The sequence below is a fragment of the Crassostrea angulata genome, chromosome 4 (genome assembly GCF_025612915.1).
Source record: "Crassostrea angulata isolate pt1a10 chromosome 4, ASM2561291v2, whole genome shotgun sequence".
Classification (NCBI taxonomy): domain Eukaryota; kingdom Metazoa; phylum Mollusca; class Bivalvia; order Ostreida; family Ostreidae; genus Magallana; species Magallana angulata.
The window spans coordinates 2,008,387-2,028,074 of record NC_069114.1 but is presented as its reverse complement, the minus strand read 5'-3'; the positions used below and the strand labels follow the sequence as shown (position 1 = coordinate 2,028,074).

At 32.2% G+C, this 19,688-nt stretch overlaps 1 protein-coding gene across 1 annotated transcript; it reads left to right on the top strand.

The window, feature by feature from the left end:
- The first annotated feature begins 2,645 nt into the window (after positions 1-2,645).
- On the top strand, positions 2,646-11,152 carry LOC128181548 (4-galactosyl-N-acetylglucosaminide 3-alpha-L-fucosyltransferase 9-like). Its single transcript, XM_052849989.1, has 2 exons — positions 2,646-2,758; positions 8,833-11,152. Exon 2 carries the CDS (start codon positions 8,844-8,846, stop codon positions 9,957-9,959), a length of 1,116 nt encoding a protein of 371 aa, XP_052705949.1. The 5' UTR covers positions 2,646-2,758; positions 8,833-8,843; the 3' UTR covers positions 9,960-11,152.
- Positions 11,153-19,688: the final 8,536 nt, after the last annotated feature.

Sequence of the window (19,688 nt, the reverse complement as noted above, 5' to 3'; positions counted from 1 at the left end):
ATTGATTTTAATCGACTACGTTATAAGATTGTGATTAATTTTATTATCTATATATATTCCTTGGTCTTTGCCCATAAAAAAATTCATTTGAAAGTTATGCATTCATTGCTTTAAATTCTAAATTAACTTTAACAGAAATTTTTTGCGATTATTGTTATGAAAAAATGAGAATAACAAACTGTCAATCATCTCAAAAATCAATAAAACGAAATATAAATTCAAAGTAGAGCAACACGGATCTCTTAAAAAGATAGAGGTGGGATCATGTGCCTAGGAGGATTTAGTATCCTCTGCTGACCGGTCTAATTTCTAATTTAGTATATCCATAGTGTGGCCGTCTATTCATGAAAACTTAGGGTTTTTTTTTTTTATTAACTGCTATTAAATCCAATCATTTCACCAAGACAAGTTTAGCTCTTTTAAAAAAGCATACCGCCTTTAGAACAAACCCTCAACAGCAATTAGTTATCAAAGACAGTTTAATTCTTTTGTTTATATATAAATGTCACCTTCCTCTACAAAGCATAGCGAGTGGATTTATCCGAACATTTTTGTGTCATGTGTCGTTTAAGCCTGCGTGCCTAAAATTGAGAACTGTGTACCAAAGCTTGTAAGTTGAGATCGACTATAGGGTGAAAGAGATCTTAGGTAGGGTCGTAGACTCGTATTATAGTTATACCACTGCATTTATCTATCTAAGTTGCAATTAGCTTTACCGATATTAGGCATACCGCATTTTTTTTTTTTTTTAATTTTGGTATAAATATTTGAATGAACAATGCTAAAAAAAAAACCAAATAATTTCAATAGATATTGTAGAATATTACTTTCAACTAGCTAGACCTGAAAACCAAAGGTTGAATTTCATTTATAGCAATTTGTATTGCTTTTTCGTTTTCTCATCACTTTTTAAGATTTGAAATCTACGAAATTTGTTAAGTTGTACGTGAAAAAGATCATCAGAAAATTATCTCCCTTGCGCCGAACAGTCTTTCAACCAATGAAATAAATGTAAATTTTCACATCATGTATTTTCAACCAATCACAAAAGAGAGGAAGTCCACCACCCGGAGACTGTAAATTATTTCAACTCTTTATACCGTCTTCCATTCAAGGAAGACGGTAATAAACACGTCTGTCTCTGTCTATCTGTCTCTCTGTCTCTCTGTCTCTCTCTCTCTCTCTCTCTCTGATATTTGAGGAATTCTCACAAATGAATCATTAGAGGATTGCACTGAAGAAAGATCATAGTTTAAATATTCAATTCACTTTATAGTGTGTTACTCTATGATCATAGACCCCCTCCCCCAATAAAAAAAAGAAAAAAAAATCGTTTTTATTTCAATTGTACAAGTGCTTTTTCTCTAATATGTCATTTTTTAATAAAAAAAAAGTTTTGTCTTGTCAACAGGTCAACAGTAGTGTAATATTTATTTATCATGATAATCAACTACTTCGTTAAACCATGTTTTGTTACGTTATGTTAACCAATCGGCTTCTTAGTTCATTACTATAAAGTGAGTATTGAGTAAAGTTCTCTTCATAATTTTCAATAAATGTAAGTAAGATATAAGGTAATATTTTTGGATGTATATCGGGATATAAATACGGGTTTGACGTGATCAAATCCCATTAAGGCAACCCTTATGTATATCCCGGTTTACAACCAAAAATGATACCTTATTTGTTAAATAAATAAATAAGACGACCGGAGGAAATCTTGACTGGATTATGTCTGTTATCCCAGATATCTATGACCGGGAGGATTAATGAATCGGGGGAAGTGAATTAATCCTTATTAAATTTTGATTACACGACTTTAACTGAGTGATGTTCTTCCTCAGTAGGAAGGAAATGAAATAGAAAACACAGAATATACAACGCAAGACCGCAAAATTCCTTGACAACTTTTGTTTAATGTCGACTTTGCTTATTTTGTATATTCATAACAAAGAAGGGCAACACTAGTAAGCAATGGCTAACAGTCTGAATTTTTGCCTGACATGTCTGCATCCTGGAATTTAATATCATGTTGACCTTTTTTATACACGTCAAAAATATACGAAAAATAGATTTTTTATCTATCTTATGAGAGAGAGAGAGAGAGAGAGAGAGAGAGAGAGAGAGAGAGAGAGAGAGAGAGTTTGTACAAACAGAAATATGGTTATTAAATATAAGATAGTGCTAATTGTATTCTTTTCACAAAACAACACTTCGAAGGTGAGAGATTTTGTTTTTGTTGTTTTTTTTGGGGGGGGGGGGTATTTCTTTCTTTCTTTTTTTTTCTTTCCTTTTTTTTTTGGGGGGGGGGGGGTGTTTGTTTGTTTTCTTTATGTGGGGATGGATTCAGTAAAAATGAGCAAATTTCCGATCACTTTTAATATAAATTAATGATTAAAGATAGCATAAAAATGGTACAATTTTGATAATTAATGTTGCGATGTAATAAAATTGAAATCTACACTGTCACAAAATGTGTGAAGGCTATATATGCCTTTGCCGCCGACGTCTATGTAATCCCTTACGTCACAAACAGGATTTGATCAATGTTTGCAGTATAGCAACTTTTCAAAATAGTAAAACATTTATCCGTTTACGTGTTATGTACGTGTAGTAGTGTAAGTACACAGAGATCTGAAGTGCACGTTAAAATCTTTAGAGAGTTACTTACATACGACGTACAGGTATGATTTAAAGGTGATTGTCAGTTGTGGCGGGAGTTTGAGATATTGGGAAAATACAGAAAGATTCAACTAAGGTATGATACAGATGCATGTCTATACATTCTTTTATTTTTTGCTGATAGGATAATAATATAACAATTAAACTAAAACAATAAAGAAGATGGGGGAATAGAATAGTGCAAATGCCGATTTGGTTTAGTCGTAAAATACAATTTCAAATCTTTTTTTTTAATTAAATGTATCTGACAATCTAACTATACAAGTTTTCAAAAGGACAATTTCTAAATATATTCAGTTTTGAATGTTTCAACAAACGATAGAAAAAAAATTCATTAAAGTCTTGGTGATATGGAACCAACAACCTAAAAAAGTCAAATTTTCCAAGGTTACTAATGTCTGGTGCTCTAAGCACTGAGTCATTAAAATCACAACAAAGGACATCGTTTAAGTGCTATATACGACTTTGGTCACGAATATACGGACTTGTATTCTTTTTTCTACAACTAATTAATGGGATACAAAATGATATATTTAAAGTATAGTTGGTCATCTTTTTTTTAATGAAATCTGGTCGATTTCCATCAGACATTATTTAGACTATGAAAATCAAAAGACTGAGAGTACTGAAAGACGGGGTCTTAAAAGTTTGAATTTGTAATTGTCCTGGATTTCCTCGAATATGCTTCCAAAATTTATGAGTTCGAATTAGTTGTTACAATCTATGTTAATTCGGCCTTTTTGCAATTGTCTAATACTTTGTCTAAATTTTACTCAATCCCGGACTTCATAATTGTAGAAAATGGACATAATGGTATATTATATAAAATAAAACCCCAAGGAAAAATTTTAAAAAAAATTACTACTAACCGGGAATATCAAACAACTATATCAAAGTAGATAATTTAAATCATTAGATTTATTTCATTTTGTGATTCAAGAGAAAATCCACAAGTCGGACGGTATCCGTAATTAAAGTTTTATGAAAACCCTGAAAACTCTAAAACTGCTTAATTAACAAACAAAGTGAACATTTGTATACCGATAACAAACACAAGCATCTGACGTTAAAAATATTTTTTTACAATAAGATTCCAAGAACTTTAACAATAAAAAGATTTGTCACGGTCGCCATTTTGATTTTTAAGACCGACTTATCTAACACGTTTTTTTTTTCATTTGCGATTCGTGCAAAATTAATAGGTAAAAATAAATCCGCTCGCCACTTACTACTTTTTTGTGTAAACTCGTGCATCACCTACACGAATTACGATACAACCGTTCCTTTTATTAAAAATCATACTCCGAAAATCAGAGACATAAATAACAGACATTGTCAACTCCGCCATTAGCGTGTAAATGTTACGGGACCAACTTTACTTTGAGACCTACAAGTGCAACAGCAATCTTGTATAAGTCATTAAATTTATACCTGATAGTGAACATGAACCTGTAAATATTTTAAGCATGTTTTTTTTATGAAATATTTACAAAAACTCTTTATTTACTTTTTAAATTACTTTTTTAAAACTTATTGACTTTTCCCAAAGTAATGGTAATGCATTACTTTACTCATGTAATGGTAATGTAATGTATTACTTCAAGAAAATTAAGTTAAGGTAATGGTAATATAATGCCCTAATACATAAAGTAACGGTTATGTAATGCATTATTTTACAATGTAATTCATCCCAAGCCTGATTCCAACTAAGCCGGAAAACATGAACGTTAACATTTAACTTGGTTCTTCAATCGATAAGATTGTATATATTATATGATGTATAAGTCTTCCAAAATGTATAATCTATTATAGATTTTGCTTACAATGCATTGTTTGAAATTTAAATTCAGTTTACTCAACTAAAGAGCCAACGAACGAGAAGGCAAATTCAGACTTGTTTTTATTTCCTTTGTACAAAATTCCTTTCGAGACGAACAGCAGTCATAGACCGGAAGTAGACTGGAAGCCAATGAAACACCTATTTAATTTGTAAAACATCTGTGTATAACCCGTCCCGATTTTAAACTCGGCTTGCACATGAAGTTTGGTAGTATTGAGGTGAAAGATTGTCAAAATAAAATTCACAACTTTTCAAAAATGGCACATTGCGTTTGGGAACCTTAATTTCGATTCCACCATTAACCTCTTCTATTGATTAATGAGCCCGTACAAAAACTTAATTGTCAACGGCGCTGTGCATTCAGTTACGTAACTCATTCCACATTTGAACTAGAGCAAGAATATTTTGATCTATGAAACTATTTGTTTAATTTCTAAATAGAACTTTGTTTATACACAGAGGACTTAAACAGATTTAATGCGTGTTTTTATAATACGTATTTACTGAAGTGTATGAAAACTTTCTGCACTATTTTCTGACGCGTGCCTTCCGGTTTGAGACTTCGGCTGACAGTAAACCAATAAACGGGGTCATGTGACCCCCTCTAAAAATCAAACGCAGACTCACTCTATAAAAATAAAAATAAAGTTCTAGAACATGTCACTATTTTTATACGCATCCGCCCGTTTACTTCAATATATCTCAAGTATTTAAGAGTCGACATGTTACATGTACACATGTATGATACAATATATAGATTGTTTTGGCTGTATGTTAAATATACATTGTTTTGAATGTTTTTAAATGAATTATCAGCGTTGATGGTATTCTAAATTGGCAGTATTTTATCTGTCCTTATTGAACCTAAAAACACTTTATGGTTGCATTTACTAATCCAGGTCGAAACCAGAGGGCTATACGAGACTTAACGATACGTGGTTTTAAAAAATGTTTCAAACAACATTGTTATATCTCTGGACTTTGTTTTTTTTTTTTCAAAAAAAAAAATTGAAAAAGTACATAAAAAACCATTTCTGGGTCATCTCTCCGTCTTTAAGCGATATTTTTAATGTAGAAATATTTCATCTTTACACATTCCAAAGTACAGAGAGCACCAAGAGATAACAAAATCAGCCGTAAAAAAAGTAGGATTCTCCATCTGTTCCGTCGTTTTGCTCAATTTAGACCCATAATGTGATCAAACCTTTTGCATTTCAAAATGCTTATTTTATGAACCACACTTTCTTACAAATTTAACATGTGAAAACATTCTCTGGTCCTCTTTTTTATTTATTTTTAATAATTCCCTATATGATCAAGATTTAGTATTTGATTCCAATGAGTTTTTGCGGTGCTAAAACCAAAAAGCCCGTGTTTTACTGCTTTAAAAGAATTGTGTGGTCAATGAAAAAATGTCTTTACATTCAATATTAAATTATGGAAAAAGTAAAACCAATACTTATATTCAATTTGATATCATGTAAAAGAGGATGTCAAAAGCTTGTTTAATGCCGGTTTTGGAAAAATTGTAGGAAATGAAGATATCTTTCATTACAGCAAAACTCGTTTATAACGAATTTCAAGGGACCATAGAAAAAACTTCGTTATAGCCGTAATTCGCTATACGTTTATAACGAATTCGTAAAAACTATTATAGCGAATTCGTTATAAAATAATTAAGAGTTTTTCCGGCTAACAGTTTTCTAAACTATCGTAAGTTATAAAATTAGTATTACCGTCATTTACAAAAATGTCAATATAACCATTTCATTTCAATTTTTAAAAAAATCCGTATACTATTTGAATTTGAGTATTTTACATATGCATCTTAAAATTGCATGTTTCTTCAAAGAAATTTGAAATGGAACAAATTCGTTATAAAAATGATAAAATACATTAAAATTTTGCCAGCGGGGGTCTTAAAATTACTTCGTTATAACCGTAAATTCGTTATAGCCGTGTTCGTTATATACATCAATTTTCTATTGGTTTATATAAGAAATTTGCCGGGACATGAATAATAATTCGTTATAGCCGTAAATTCGCTATATCCGTGTTCGTTATATTCGAGTTTTGCTGTAGTTCAAATGAATAAATCTCGAGATTTGTTACTTATTTTTTCATACTTCAAGTAAAGTAAAGTGACAATTTAAAATACAATTTTTCAATGTGTTTACAACAAATTTAGACCCAGGAAAGAATTAATATCTTACATCCCATACACATATAGGCACCTTTCATTTACAAATTTCCCGACCCCCTAATTTAACCCCTCTAGATCCGCACCGAAAGACTATGTTTTAATCAATAAATAAACTTATCAGTCTTTTTTCAAACATGAATATGAGCATTACTTATCGTTTTTCTTTAATGCATGTACACACAATAAGATTATCAACCACAAAGCAGTTAAATAATTTTTTAAAAACATTTTCTCTTCACAATTCATTGTGATTTAATAGGTACTTAAAATCAACGTAATTCTGAACTTCAAGGATTGTGACGTCCTGCATCAGGGATCCCGGACCCCACCCCCAACCCCAACCCTCCCCCTCCCCCAAACAGTCGGTAAAAGAACATGTGTATGGTGATGATAAATACTGATGGACTATACTGTGTCATGGGAAACATTGATTTCTTATCAATATGTATTAACTAATATTAATATGTATTATAACTAAAAAAACAAACATTCTGAGAGTATTGCACACCCAAAACATGCCCCTGTCCCCTCTCCCAAGTGTGAAACAATTATCGATTTATTTGCTATAAAGCTCTGGAAAAGATTTGGTTGAAGATTTTTTTTAACAAACCCGACTAGTAATGGAAAACGAGCTGCTTAAAATCAATTTCACCATGATCTTTAGGTCCATTTTGGGTTTATATTCCATTTGCGTATACAGATGCATCAGCGATATTTTTCTGAAATTAAAACTTTGAAACGGGGGATTAAAAGTAAAACAAGTTGAACTCGATGAGTGATAATTGCTGTGTTTGATGAATGGTACAGTAGGATCTGTACGAAAACGTCCCGTCTTAGACCCAGCATTTCAGAAATTTGTGTCAAACCACATTTTTTTTAAAATTTGAAACAACTTATAAACTTTTTAACTTGTTTATATTTCAATCTATAAAACCTAAAAAGTTCATGATATTTAAAAGGTCATGGTCACGATTTTGGGCAAAAATTAATTTTTCGATTTTAATGTTTACAATGCTTTCGTAAGTCATTTTTATAAGGCAACCAAAATTTGAGTGTCATTTGATGAGGTAAAAGCGAGTAACAGAGCTTACAATTATTTGCAATGTAAACAAAGCGTTTGTTTACATTAATAATATTTCGAATGTTGAAGTGAAAATTCCAGTAACTGTTTTAGACCTAAATTAAATGTGTTGATCGTTAGGAACTGTTTATTTATGCTTTATATGAATAATAAGATAGACAAACCAGCTTTAAAAAGATTTTTTATTGGTATATTGAACCTATGTAAACAAAAACAGGGCACGAGCCTTGATAACACGACGAAGAATTGTGAGCCCTGTATCTTGCTTTAAACTCAACGAGACTGGCACCCAAATTTCATTTGATCATTACAAATGCATTCCTAAAGCATTGCAAATGATTGTGACCATGCCCCTTTAAACCTTCAAAGGTCAGTGTTCGATGTGAACAAGAGATAAAAGATAGCTTCACGGTGAAGTTTACCTGTTTACTTCTTAATGAACTTGAAAAATCGTGTACGAGTGTATCTTGAATTATAACTTTCTCTCCAATAATCAGATTAAAGTGGTATTGGATACATGTCCATAATGGTGTGGATAAAAGTACATTGTAATAAAAAAAATTCTTTCACCGTTTTAGAATTATCAAATTTTTCAGCATTTGACAACAAAATATGGTGTCTTTTATTTCTAAAAAGGTAAAAATAATTAAAGCGATCGAGGGATTCGGACTAATAGCTTCCAGATTCCCAGTAAAAGCTGTAACCCATTGTTTTACGCTGTTAGGTAGCAACTTAGGGTTAAAAAAAAAGCATAAACTTGATTTTATTGTGTTTTTCTATATGAAGAACGTCATAATATTGAAATGTCCGATACCACCTTAAGATGGATATGCTATAATGTATAATGTATGATGTTTTATACTTATTTCAAACCTACCTTTACTTACAAGAATATAAAGCTCAAATCGCTTATGTTTGTTTAACAAATGAATTTTTTTCCTCATTTTATTAGCTGTGTTGATGGCCATGAGGAACATCTCTTAAACGTATTTCATCAATAACTTGCGTTATCTTTTTTTTATTTAGGTTCGTCGAAAATGAAGCCTACCAACTTGGCGTTCCTTGTGTTTGGTATTACGGGGCTGCTTCTTGTTTTTATTCTGGGATATTTTTCATCGTCAGAAAAAATATATTTCACTGATGTTCATCCACATATAAAGAACAGTGACACACAAACTACTTCATTTAATGGTGAATCAAATTCCATCAATAACAAAACTTTGGTAATCTTGTGGTACAACCTTCCATTTTATTTAAAGTCTTCAGTGACATATTTTCAAGCGAACAAGTGTAACAATTTTAGATCTACCTGTATATTATCAACCGTTCATTCTGATATACTTAGAAGTAGTGGTGTTATCTTCACTCATTCAACTCTACCAAGAACTCCTCCCATGAAAAATACATCTCAAGTCTGGATTTTTAATACTCTGGAAAACAAAGCATTCACACATTGGCCAAATACCGCCTGGGACTATAAATTCGAATGGACCATGTCTTATCGTAGAAATGCTGACGTTTCAAGACCGTATGGCAAAATCATAAGACTGGACAAAAGTATACATAGAAATTACTCTGAGGTTTTTCGACAGAAGACAAAATTCGGTGTTTGGATGTCTGGTCACTGCCCTGTTCCATCTCGTCGTAAAGAATACATCGAACAATTAAAGAAGTACATAGATATTGACACGTTTGGATCGTGTGGAAAAAAGAAGTGCGGCGTTCGAACTCCTGCGATGAATGAGTGTCTGAAGAATTTCTCCAGGGATTATAAGTTTTATTTCTCCTTCGAGAATAATATTTGTAGAGATTACTCCACAGAAAAAGTATTTAACTTATATCAATACAATTTGAGCATCATACCAGTTGTAAATGGTCCAGCTCAAGCAGGTGAATATTTACCTAAGGGAACTTTCATAAACGCTTTAGATTTTACGTCTCCGGAAAAATTGGCAAAAAAACTTAAAGAAATTGGATCTAGTGAAAAATTATATACTCAATATTTGAGAGAAAAAGATAAATATGGTTCTTTAAATAACTCTGAAATATTTCGCGAGTCAATGTGTTCTGCTTGCAAAAAGCTAGATCAACTAAAGGGTAAAAACATAATAGCAAAACCGAAAGTGATTGACGTGTTAAAAAATGAATGTTAACAGTTCTAGTAAACATTTGGAAGGAGAACTCTCACTATCATCATGAACTCATTCTAATACTTTCTTTATTATTTCTAACATTTTATTTAATCGCTGATTCCCTGAATTTATTAATAAAACAATTTGATACTCGAAAGGACTATATTTGATATGGGCCTAAACTGGCCCCCTAAAATGATCAACATCAATTTTACTGTAATTCTTTGTTTTCTTTGTTCAGATATATATGTGATGTTTTACAGAATTTTTTTTACATTTTGATTCAACTGCCCACAATTTAGAAATATGACATCGTAAAGACAACCCATTTCCGCCATTTTTGCATTTGTAGCATAAAACAGCTTGTTTTAAAGCAGTTATTCTTACAGAAGACATAGAGCGCATGTTTGAACAAACAAAATACTTTAATCAGAGATGTATCTAGCCAAGGCTAATAATTGACAAAAAAATTTCGTTGTTCAAGCATGCGATCTATATTTCCCATTCATAAAAAGAGAAGAAAAATGTCAATTTTTGACTGATTTTGATTGAACTATAGAAACGTCACTTCTGATGTCATATGCTGCCAGTGAGTGCAAATAAATCAAATAAATAGGTGAAAAATATTTTTTACATCAACTCCTCTAAAATATAACTTACATTTTATTGTACCAGAAACACTTAAAAAATGGCGAATTATGGGGCCAAATCTTACCATAAGGTTTTTTTTATTAAATCTAAGCTTGTATGACTAATTTTTCTTGCTAAATGTAAAATGTAACTTACCTTAAAATAAATCGTCCAACTTTTCATCAATATCTGATAAAAGTAAATATCGGAGAAGTATTGCTACAGAACAAGTAGCACAGTTTGTACGAGATATATAGAAAAGAGTCTTGTTCGTAAACAACTGTTCTGCTTTTTTGCTATAGACAATGTCAAATAAGAGTCACTAAAAACTAAAGGTGATAAAAATTAACTGAGGTAATTCTAATCAATGTACAGAACATCTGCAATACAAATAAGTACCAGGACCATAAATCAAAACATATCAAACATCTGCAAAACAATGATGTACCAAGACCTAAAATTAAACTAAAACAAACATCTACTCTACAAATATGTACCAGGACCTTAAAGAATTCGAAAAATATCTATATACATGAATATCTATATCATTCAGAAGTACACTGATCATAGGCGTCAGAACCGCAGGGGGGGGGGGGGGGGGGGGGGGCTGCATTTTGCACCAATTAAGAATTTCGTAATTTTGGGAAAATTTTTGTAGTTAAGAATTTTTTTTTGGAACCACAGGTATACCCCCCCCCCCCCCCCCGGATTAGGACTATCTTGATTTTGGGAATAAGGTTTTTATTTTTTTGCTTGTCAATATGTCTGAGTGTGGTAGAACAGATTTATTACTATCTATTTCATATGTATTTATTCGTTTTTGGATTTTCTACTTTCGTTTTGTGCTGTTTATTCTTAAATGTTATTCATTTAAAGTTTTATTGCGCGCGTATGGTTCTTTAATTTCTAATTATCTATTAGTATAAGTAACCGTTAAAACTAAGTAAAATTGGGCAGTACTAGTATTTCATTTTAAACGACGTCGGACAATCCAGTGTATATCAGCTGCATCTTGTGGTTTGTTAATATTATATTTAGTTATATATTTCATTAATACCATGATAGTGATCTTGCCATTGTAATTTCTGAAACTTGTTTGTAAGTTCTAATATTAAATTGCTACAAAACATGGTTTACCATATAAATGAATACTGAAGTAACGGTTGCATTTTTATGAACAAATTATCGAAACTAAAACATATTGAATGTACATGTAAAATTGTATTTTGTCTAATGTATTTTTCCTTGTTTATAGGTCAATGCTTTAAAACGTTTAATAAATCAGTTAAACAAAACGGCTGTCTTTTAGATTTCCTTACTGCTCGGTTACATGAGGATTTGGCTAGCCCCCCCCCCCCCCCCTCACTTTCAATTATTTGCTTCCGACGCCAGTGCTGATGTACTAGGATTTACATCAACATCTGCAGTACCATTCTCAGAGTTCAAGGTTCTACTGTATATGTATACACGCCATATAATACGTACCATTATATTACAAAATCCTGGCATCAAGTCTTAAAGCTAATACTGAGGGTAAAAATCGGTTAGAACCAAACACTGTGGATTATCCGACCTTGCACGTAAATTCCTGAAGCGTCACTGAAGTCTAAGATATCTGTGATATATTTATGAGTAGAATACTTATCATTATAAATATATGGGTAAAACGAAACAGATCATCAAGGTTCTCTTTACTTTGCTATTAAAGAGATATTTAATGGTTTTTGTCACAAAAGAAATGGCCCGAATTAACCAATTGTTTTCTGTTCCACAGTCTTGAGTAAATGAATTTACAGCTTCCGTAGCCGGATTTCAAAACAACGAATTAAAAATAGGCAATCTTTTGTTTTTTTAATTAGCAAATCTGTCAACAGAATGTAGACCATATAAAAAATCAATGAAACTAGAAAATTGTTTTGAGACACAGTCTTCATAATCTACAAGTTGATTGAATAATCAGCTTTCTGATTTTTGTCACTTGTGATCTGCTGAAACTCGACTGAAATAGTATGTTCACTGCATTACAAGAATGTGTTAAATACTATTTCTTTTTAATCAGCTTTCATAGTGCCCGACGGCAAAATATACACACAACTCTAATTATCTGTAAACCATTTGACGCATTTGTTAAATACGTTTCGTTAAATTATATTGAAGCCAATTCTATCGCTTTATTTTTCGCCAAGTCGATTTTTGCTCATTTCATTTTCATTCCACATTTGATCAATCGGATTTTTTTCATTTTAACCCACAGTAAATGCCCAGTTGCCTACAGGGCTAGCATCTGAATAAAGAAACGTACTTTCTCTTTCTGTTACTGTTAGTTTTTTGTCATTTTATGTTCGAACATTTATTAACCAGAACTTTAAATCGTTTATCAATTTTATAGGAAACTTGAAATTCAGTGTACTATCCCATGATACTTTGAAAACTATTTCCATGTAGCATTATCTTGTCATTAGTCTACAAATATTACCAAAGACTGGTTGCAATAAAATTATTTCCCCCGCAACTCTGACAAGCGCCCTAGATGAAACTTTTGGTAAATCTGAAAGAAACTGAACAATAGTAGACTCGACATCTTGGATTCTTCTTTCTAGAATAAAAATGCTAAATCTTACTGAATTTCACCTGATCCCTAACCATTCAATGTCTTGAACTGGTCTGAAAATAGATTTTTCTTGGTTAACTAATAATCCAGCATCCTCTGGTGATGATTTGATAAAGCTGAAAATTCTCTGACATTCCTCAAATGATTCTAGTCCGTCATCTAAACACAGAACAATTAGATGGCAGGGGACAGTTTTTTTATACAATTCATTGTAGCCAAGGGATGCATGTCTTCAGAACTCTGTAACTAGAATTTCCTCAGGTCCCATTCAGCACAAATACCTTTAAATAACTCTTTATAATGCCAATCACCAATTTCTGAAGAAAATAACTAGTCAAAACGTGTAAAATTCTCTACATTCTGGTTTTTATGAGATTTTGACCCTTTCATGTTTTGCTAATTTTTCTAGATTTTTCAGCTTTTTAGACCTCCCCCAGCTAATTCCCTACAGAGGGTTGACCTTCCGTACCGCGTGCATGTTGCACTATCACATGCCAGAAACGTAGCGGTGGACGGACAGTTTACAATGTCCCATCCACCTACTTTTCGTGTTATTTTACCTCCCGTCTGTAACTTGCAATTTCACTGTGTAAAGTCAACACAACAGTCATAGCCGCAGGTTTCGCATTTTACTTCTGATTCTCACGTACCTAACATTTGGGGCCTACATATTGCATATCAATTTCAACAAGAGACGCCCCTCTAACGAATGGTAATCATTTCATGAATTTTAGCAACACTCATAAGCCTTTAAGTACAGCAACTCTCAATTTTACGGAAATATTGAACTGTCCCTTGCTACCTTAAACACTGTGTATGTATATACGGGGCTGTAGACAAACCAAATGGAAGTACTGTAAAGCAATATCATCACGTTTATCTGAATATGCGGTGGATATCACTCATGAGATAATTTTTTGATATTCCGATGTGTGTTCTTACGCGTTGTGATGCCATTATTAGGCGGTTGATTGACGTAGAATAAAAACGTTAATAATACTATTCAGTTGAAAAGTGTTGAGTTGTAAATGTAAAGCATTTAATGAAATTATCATTATTTTCATGAATTCATAAAAGATGTTTGAAAATGAAATGTTTGTTTGTTATACTTCAAGGAACTTTTTTTCCATGCGTAAAGTTGTATACGTCTTGTTGATAATGTGTTGTGGGGCTCACAATTATAATTTTTACAGAAAAAGTTGGGATTAAGAAATTACTTAGTAAAACATGTGATAAAAAGAATTTCTCATGATTTGCGATGGTATATGATTTAAATCAAACTCGTTGTGTGTTTTATATCCCCTTGCCAAGGCTCGGGAATAGAAAATACACAACGAGTTGGATAAAATCATATGATGAAGCATGAATAGTGCTCTCGGCCTTATATAGGGGATGTGTAGCGATGATCAAAATATACATAGACAACTAATATGGAGGTAGTAGCCGGGAGATAAAAGGAAAATAATGCGTATTTATGAATTCATGTCAGCTTTAAGATCAAGTAAATTTAATACAGAAACAATTTTTTCTCAAATATTGTAAAGCCAGTCTGTGATCCTCAAACGTTATCTTTTCTTGTTTCAGAAAACCGCTTTACATACTCAGATCTAAAATCAAACTCTTCTTTTCTCTGTTTACTGCGACTCTCAATGGACTTACAATGAATGGTCTAAACGGAACTTGTATAACGCAACCCGATTTTATTAAGCCTTCCAGGCTCTCTGTAACAAAGGAAAAGTTCTGTAAAGCTGACTTTTTATTTTCATATAATCCCTCAATGGGTTAACTGCAAAAGGAATGTTATGGCTAGTTTTGAACAATCTCAAGATATCCTCAAATGCTTCTATCTTTCTCTAAATTTCATAATGATTTTGTAAACTATTTTTCGCATCTGTGCATTATTGATTTGACTCTACGATTGATAATTACTTGCAATGCATGCTCATTCATTATCTCATCTTATTGTTCGAACATATCTACAGATAATAAATACTTATTATCAAAATCACTTGGAATTTGAACGTTTGGAGATGTTGAGAAGACATCTGGTCTTTCAATGCCTATTTTGGAAGCACCTGTAGCAGACGTCACTGGCCTGTGGGATACGTCTACTACCTAATCGAAAGGGCTGGTTGAACGAGTTCGAGGCACCAGTATTGGTCTGCAGAGTGTTAGTCTGTTGTAGAGCAAGGGCAGACAACTGAGCAGCAGAACCGGCATCAGCAGAGGGAACGGGTTTGAATTATGATTGGAAGCGTGACTTTTCTGCTTATTGTTCCTGAGAGCTCTGTTCTCGGCGCTCCTGATTTTTTTTAATCGTTCGAGTCGTCAGCGATATCATTACATTGGTACGCATGAACTGTTTTCTACCCTGCAGGAGATCCGTTTGCCATCACTTTATACCTTTGTTTAGTTTTAAGTTTGGCAGTTAATCTTTTGACAATATTTTCATTGTTATTCGACAAATCTTTGAGATTTTCAAGTTTTGTCATTGAACAAATATTGTACCTTGTTTCCTCCATAGCTCAATTTTCCAGCTATATTGTCCTTGAGGTTCATAGAAAGTTGCTGTGCTGAGGAGTTTTTATCTTCTTATATTTACACTTGCAATGTATTCGCTTATATAACACTGTTTGTGCAATCTGCTGTTATTCTTGAATAGCATCATCTTGGGTCAAGAGGTCAAAGTAGAGCATTAATAATCTACTTTTTATATGTTATCAAACTAACGATTTATGCTGAAACACACCGAGACACCTAATAAATATCGTAATGAAAAAATAAATTAGGCATACATTAAAAAAAGCCGTATCTGAGTCTTTTTCAGCCAAAAACATTAAATGTTGTCTAATATTTTTCACTTGTTAACCTGGATATCATATTATAAACACGGGATCCCAAATACATCAGATTTAATTACCGACCTCCAGGGAACAATATTATTTTTATGATATCAATGTAGTTGCGTTTTTCTTTGGAGCTAATATTGGATATATTGTATTCGTTTCATCCCGGAACACTTTGCCAGAGCAGAATGACTGGTTTAGGTATATGGAGACTACTCAGGAAGATAATTAAAATTAATATTTTAGAGCTTTTTTCAAAAGCTGACTTTGTTCAACGAAATGGGAAAATTAGTTTTTCCGTTATGTTTTGAGAAGGGGATAACAATGATGGTACTTGAAATTATCTAATAGAAAACAAAGTACGTATATCCTGTAAATTATCAACCAGAACAGACATGTGTTTCACATCAGAGTTGTTTTTGATATCGTTTAATTATGTTAAGTTCTCTGAAGTTGCATCATTACTTCCTGGTGATATAATGGTTCATAGAATTGTACTTCATAGCCTGTCAGAGTTAACAAATGCAGCTCATAATATGAGGAATGCACTTATAAATATATGGAAAACACGTGTTTAGAAAAATTATTCAAAAAAACTTTCATAACTAGTGCGAGTTAATGATCTTTTACCTTTCTGTGTACACATATCATGTTTTTTATATGTACCTGGGTTATATCTTTAGATTTAGATTATATTTAGATTTAAGGCTGTCACACTAATGTGGAAGGAATTGCTATGCAGAACGCAATAACTCGATGTTATCTTAAAATCACATATTTTCTCGTCTGTTCTTTTGACGTTTGAATTATATCTTCAAAGCAATTGTTGCATTTATAAAGAACATTCAATCAAATATTCTTGATTGCGGAAGACATACATTTAACAGTAAGATCAAAGAATGACATATAGTCAGATAAAGTCTAATGTTGTTATTTTAAAGCTCTTATATACAAAAAACCCCTAATTTGACAGAATTTTTAGTTTATATTGAGGATAAGACAAATATGCAAGGGTTTAAATGAACCTCCAAAAACTACTATTTTCTTACAATGTTAAAACTTACAACTGTTAATGTGAACATATATAGGTTACACAAATAACAATTTTGATCGTAGTGCTACTTACACTAGACAAAGCAGTATTAAACAATATCAATCTTCACATTAAGAGATTTTTTGATGTCCATTGATATCGGTCGGTGTTTCTTTTCTTTTCTCTCATCATATTCGTCTCAATATTTTCAATATTGTTAAACTACTTATTTACAAAGCACATTTCGAATTAATTTTGTTAATTTTATTTACTAGAAAAGCCGATTAGGATTTGTTTCAAGGTCTTTGCAAAATTTGATCAGATACTGCTGCGCCACCTTAAACGCTGACGTCGTGATTTTATTACGAGTTAACTCTTCAACTTGTCACAAAACACGCTTTAAGATATTTAAAAGTTTTGTAATAGCCAGAACTTTTTTTGAGTAAATAATATACTTATTATCAAATATAAATGTATGTTTTATCATAATTTTTCACTCAAAAAGTACTTTTCCTCGCAATTTTCATTTCATTATGTTCAATTCAACTTTCTGTTTTTGACATTGCGCTGCATATTAAATTTCAGATCTAACATGCTTTTACTTCACTAACTTAATATCAAACAATATATGATTTTAAAACATTATTTGAATGCAAATTACTTGAACCCTTTGTGGCACAAATTTAATATTTCTTTGTCTTCGATTAACTGAATAACGCCACTTGTCTACGCTATTTTCGGACAACCCTCGTAATTTTCGCACTTTTACACTTGCAAACGCTTTCGCCCTGTCTTAAATTCGCCCAGACTCAGTTGTGTTTAAAGAAAAAATAATTGAATACATCAGAATTCGCCCAGTCTTGATTTTGCACGCTGAAAACGAGGGCGAAAGGTGCTAAAATAAAACGGGGTGCATATATCATTTATACAGTATAACAAAGTACACATACATACATATGTCACTATAAAAACGGATATGAGATAGGAGTAATTAACATTACTTTTTTAATCTAGTTAAAAATTGCTTTTTAGGTACAGGTTGAAACATCTTTCACCAAATTAAAGCTGGGTATTGAAGTATTCTGAATGAAATAAACACTATCTGAAGATTTTAATGTTATCTATTGAAATCACGAAATATAGAGCATAGTTAGTGATATACCTGCTAAGAAAGAGTGATCAATGAACGAATGGTTGAAATGTTTTAACAAAAAATGAATGGAAAAAATTAGCTAAAAAAAATCACCAAAAAGCTTTAAATGTCAGCCTTTACAAATATTTAACGAATTTGATATCTTTATTTTTTGACCAATTAACAAAAACATGCCATAAAAGGCCTTTCTTTTCAGCTCTTTTTGTTCTGATATGATTATGAATTAATAATAATAGACAAAAAAGAGTAACCAATTGAAATGTATATTGCGGATATACATGCTGTAGGGAATGAAGTAGTACAAATTAGTATTATTATGTCACTAATGATAATAAGCAGTAAAATGATCATCCTGTATTCAATAAGTACCACATTACCCCTTTTTCTGGATTGGATTTGTTATCGAAAATGTCAAAACCTGTAAAAAAAAAAAAAACAAACAAACAAACAAAACCATAAAAAAAAAACGAAACAAAAACCAAGCAAACAAACAAACAAACAAAAAACACGATTCCTTTCAACAACATAACCTGGACACAAAGAGAAACTAATGCTAAAGTTAATATGTTGAATTTTTGTTGTCAAAATCATATTAAAAGGGGGAACGGAAATTTAATTGGGGGATGGCAATTTGCAATAGGGAGGGGGGGGGGCTTTATGACAAGTCAATATCTCGTTCAAGTAAATTATTTTTCGATAAAATATAAATGGCACATTTACACTGCTGTCCCCCATCCACCAAAATCTGTTGCATGTGAGTGTGTGTAGAGGGGAGTGGGGTGGGGGGAGAGGTGGGCACTGCCCTTCCCAATCCAATGGAATTTTGTATCATTATGCTAATGATACATGTACGTGTAGATTTGTATTACACGTGTCTGTGACCCAGTTAAGTGTATTAAGAATAGCCAACGGATTCATCCTTATTATTTTATCAACATCCTCTGTTTAAGTTGCTGCCCTCGTCCGAACGACTCCACCGTAAAAACATATCAAATTCTACGTTTTTATTTAAATAAAATTTGTCATGATCAGTACCGTTCAATCCTAAACGCTGTCTGTCTGTCTGTCTGTCTGTCTGTCTGTCTGTCTCTCTCTCTCTCTCTCTCTCTCTCTCTCTCTCTCTCTCTCTCTCTCTCTCTCAGCTTCGAAGCGTTGTGTTGGCTTAACGTTTAGCTAAGCAATTTTCGTTTATAATGGCACATATTGGCACAACTACTTATAAAACTTCCATATTAAGTCATCGACCGCTTTTCTGAGCCCCGGAATAAAGACACTCGTTCTCAAAATATAACACTGTTTTATTAGTAGTTTTACGAATTTAAAGCATATTAAGTAATAACTCAAGCTTAACCATTTTATTATTATATCCTTTGTTGGAACTCCAAATCACCCAACCGTAATTTAAATTGCCAACTACATCGCAGGAGAATAGTTGATATTTTTTTTAGGGAATGAGAGTTTAAAAAAATTATAATTC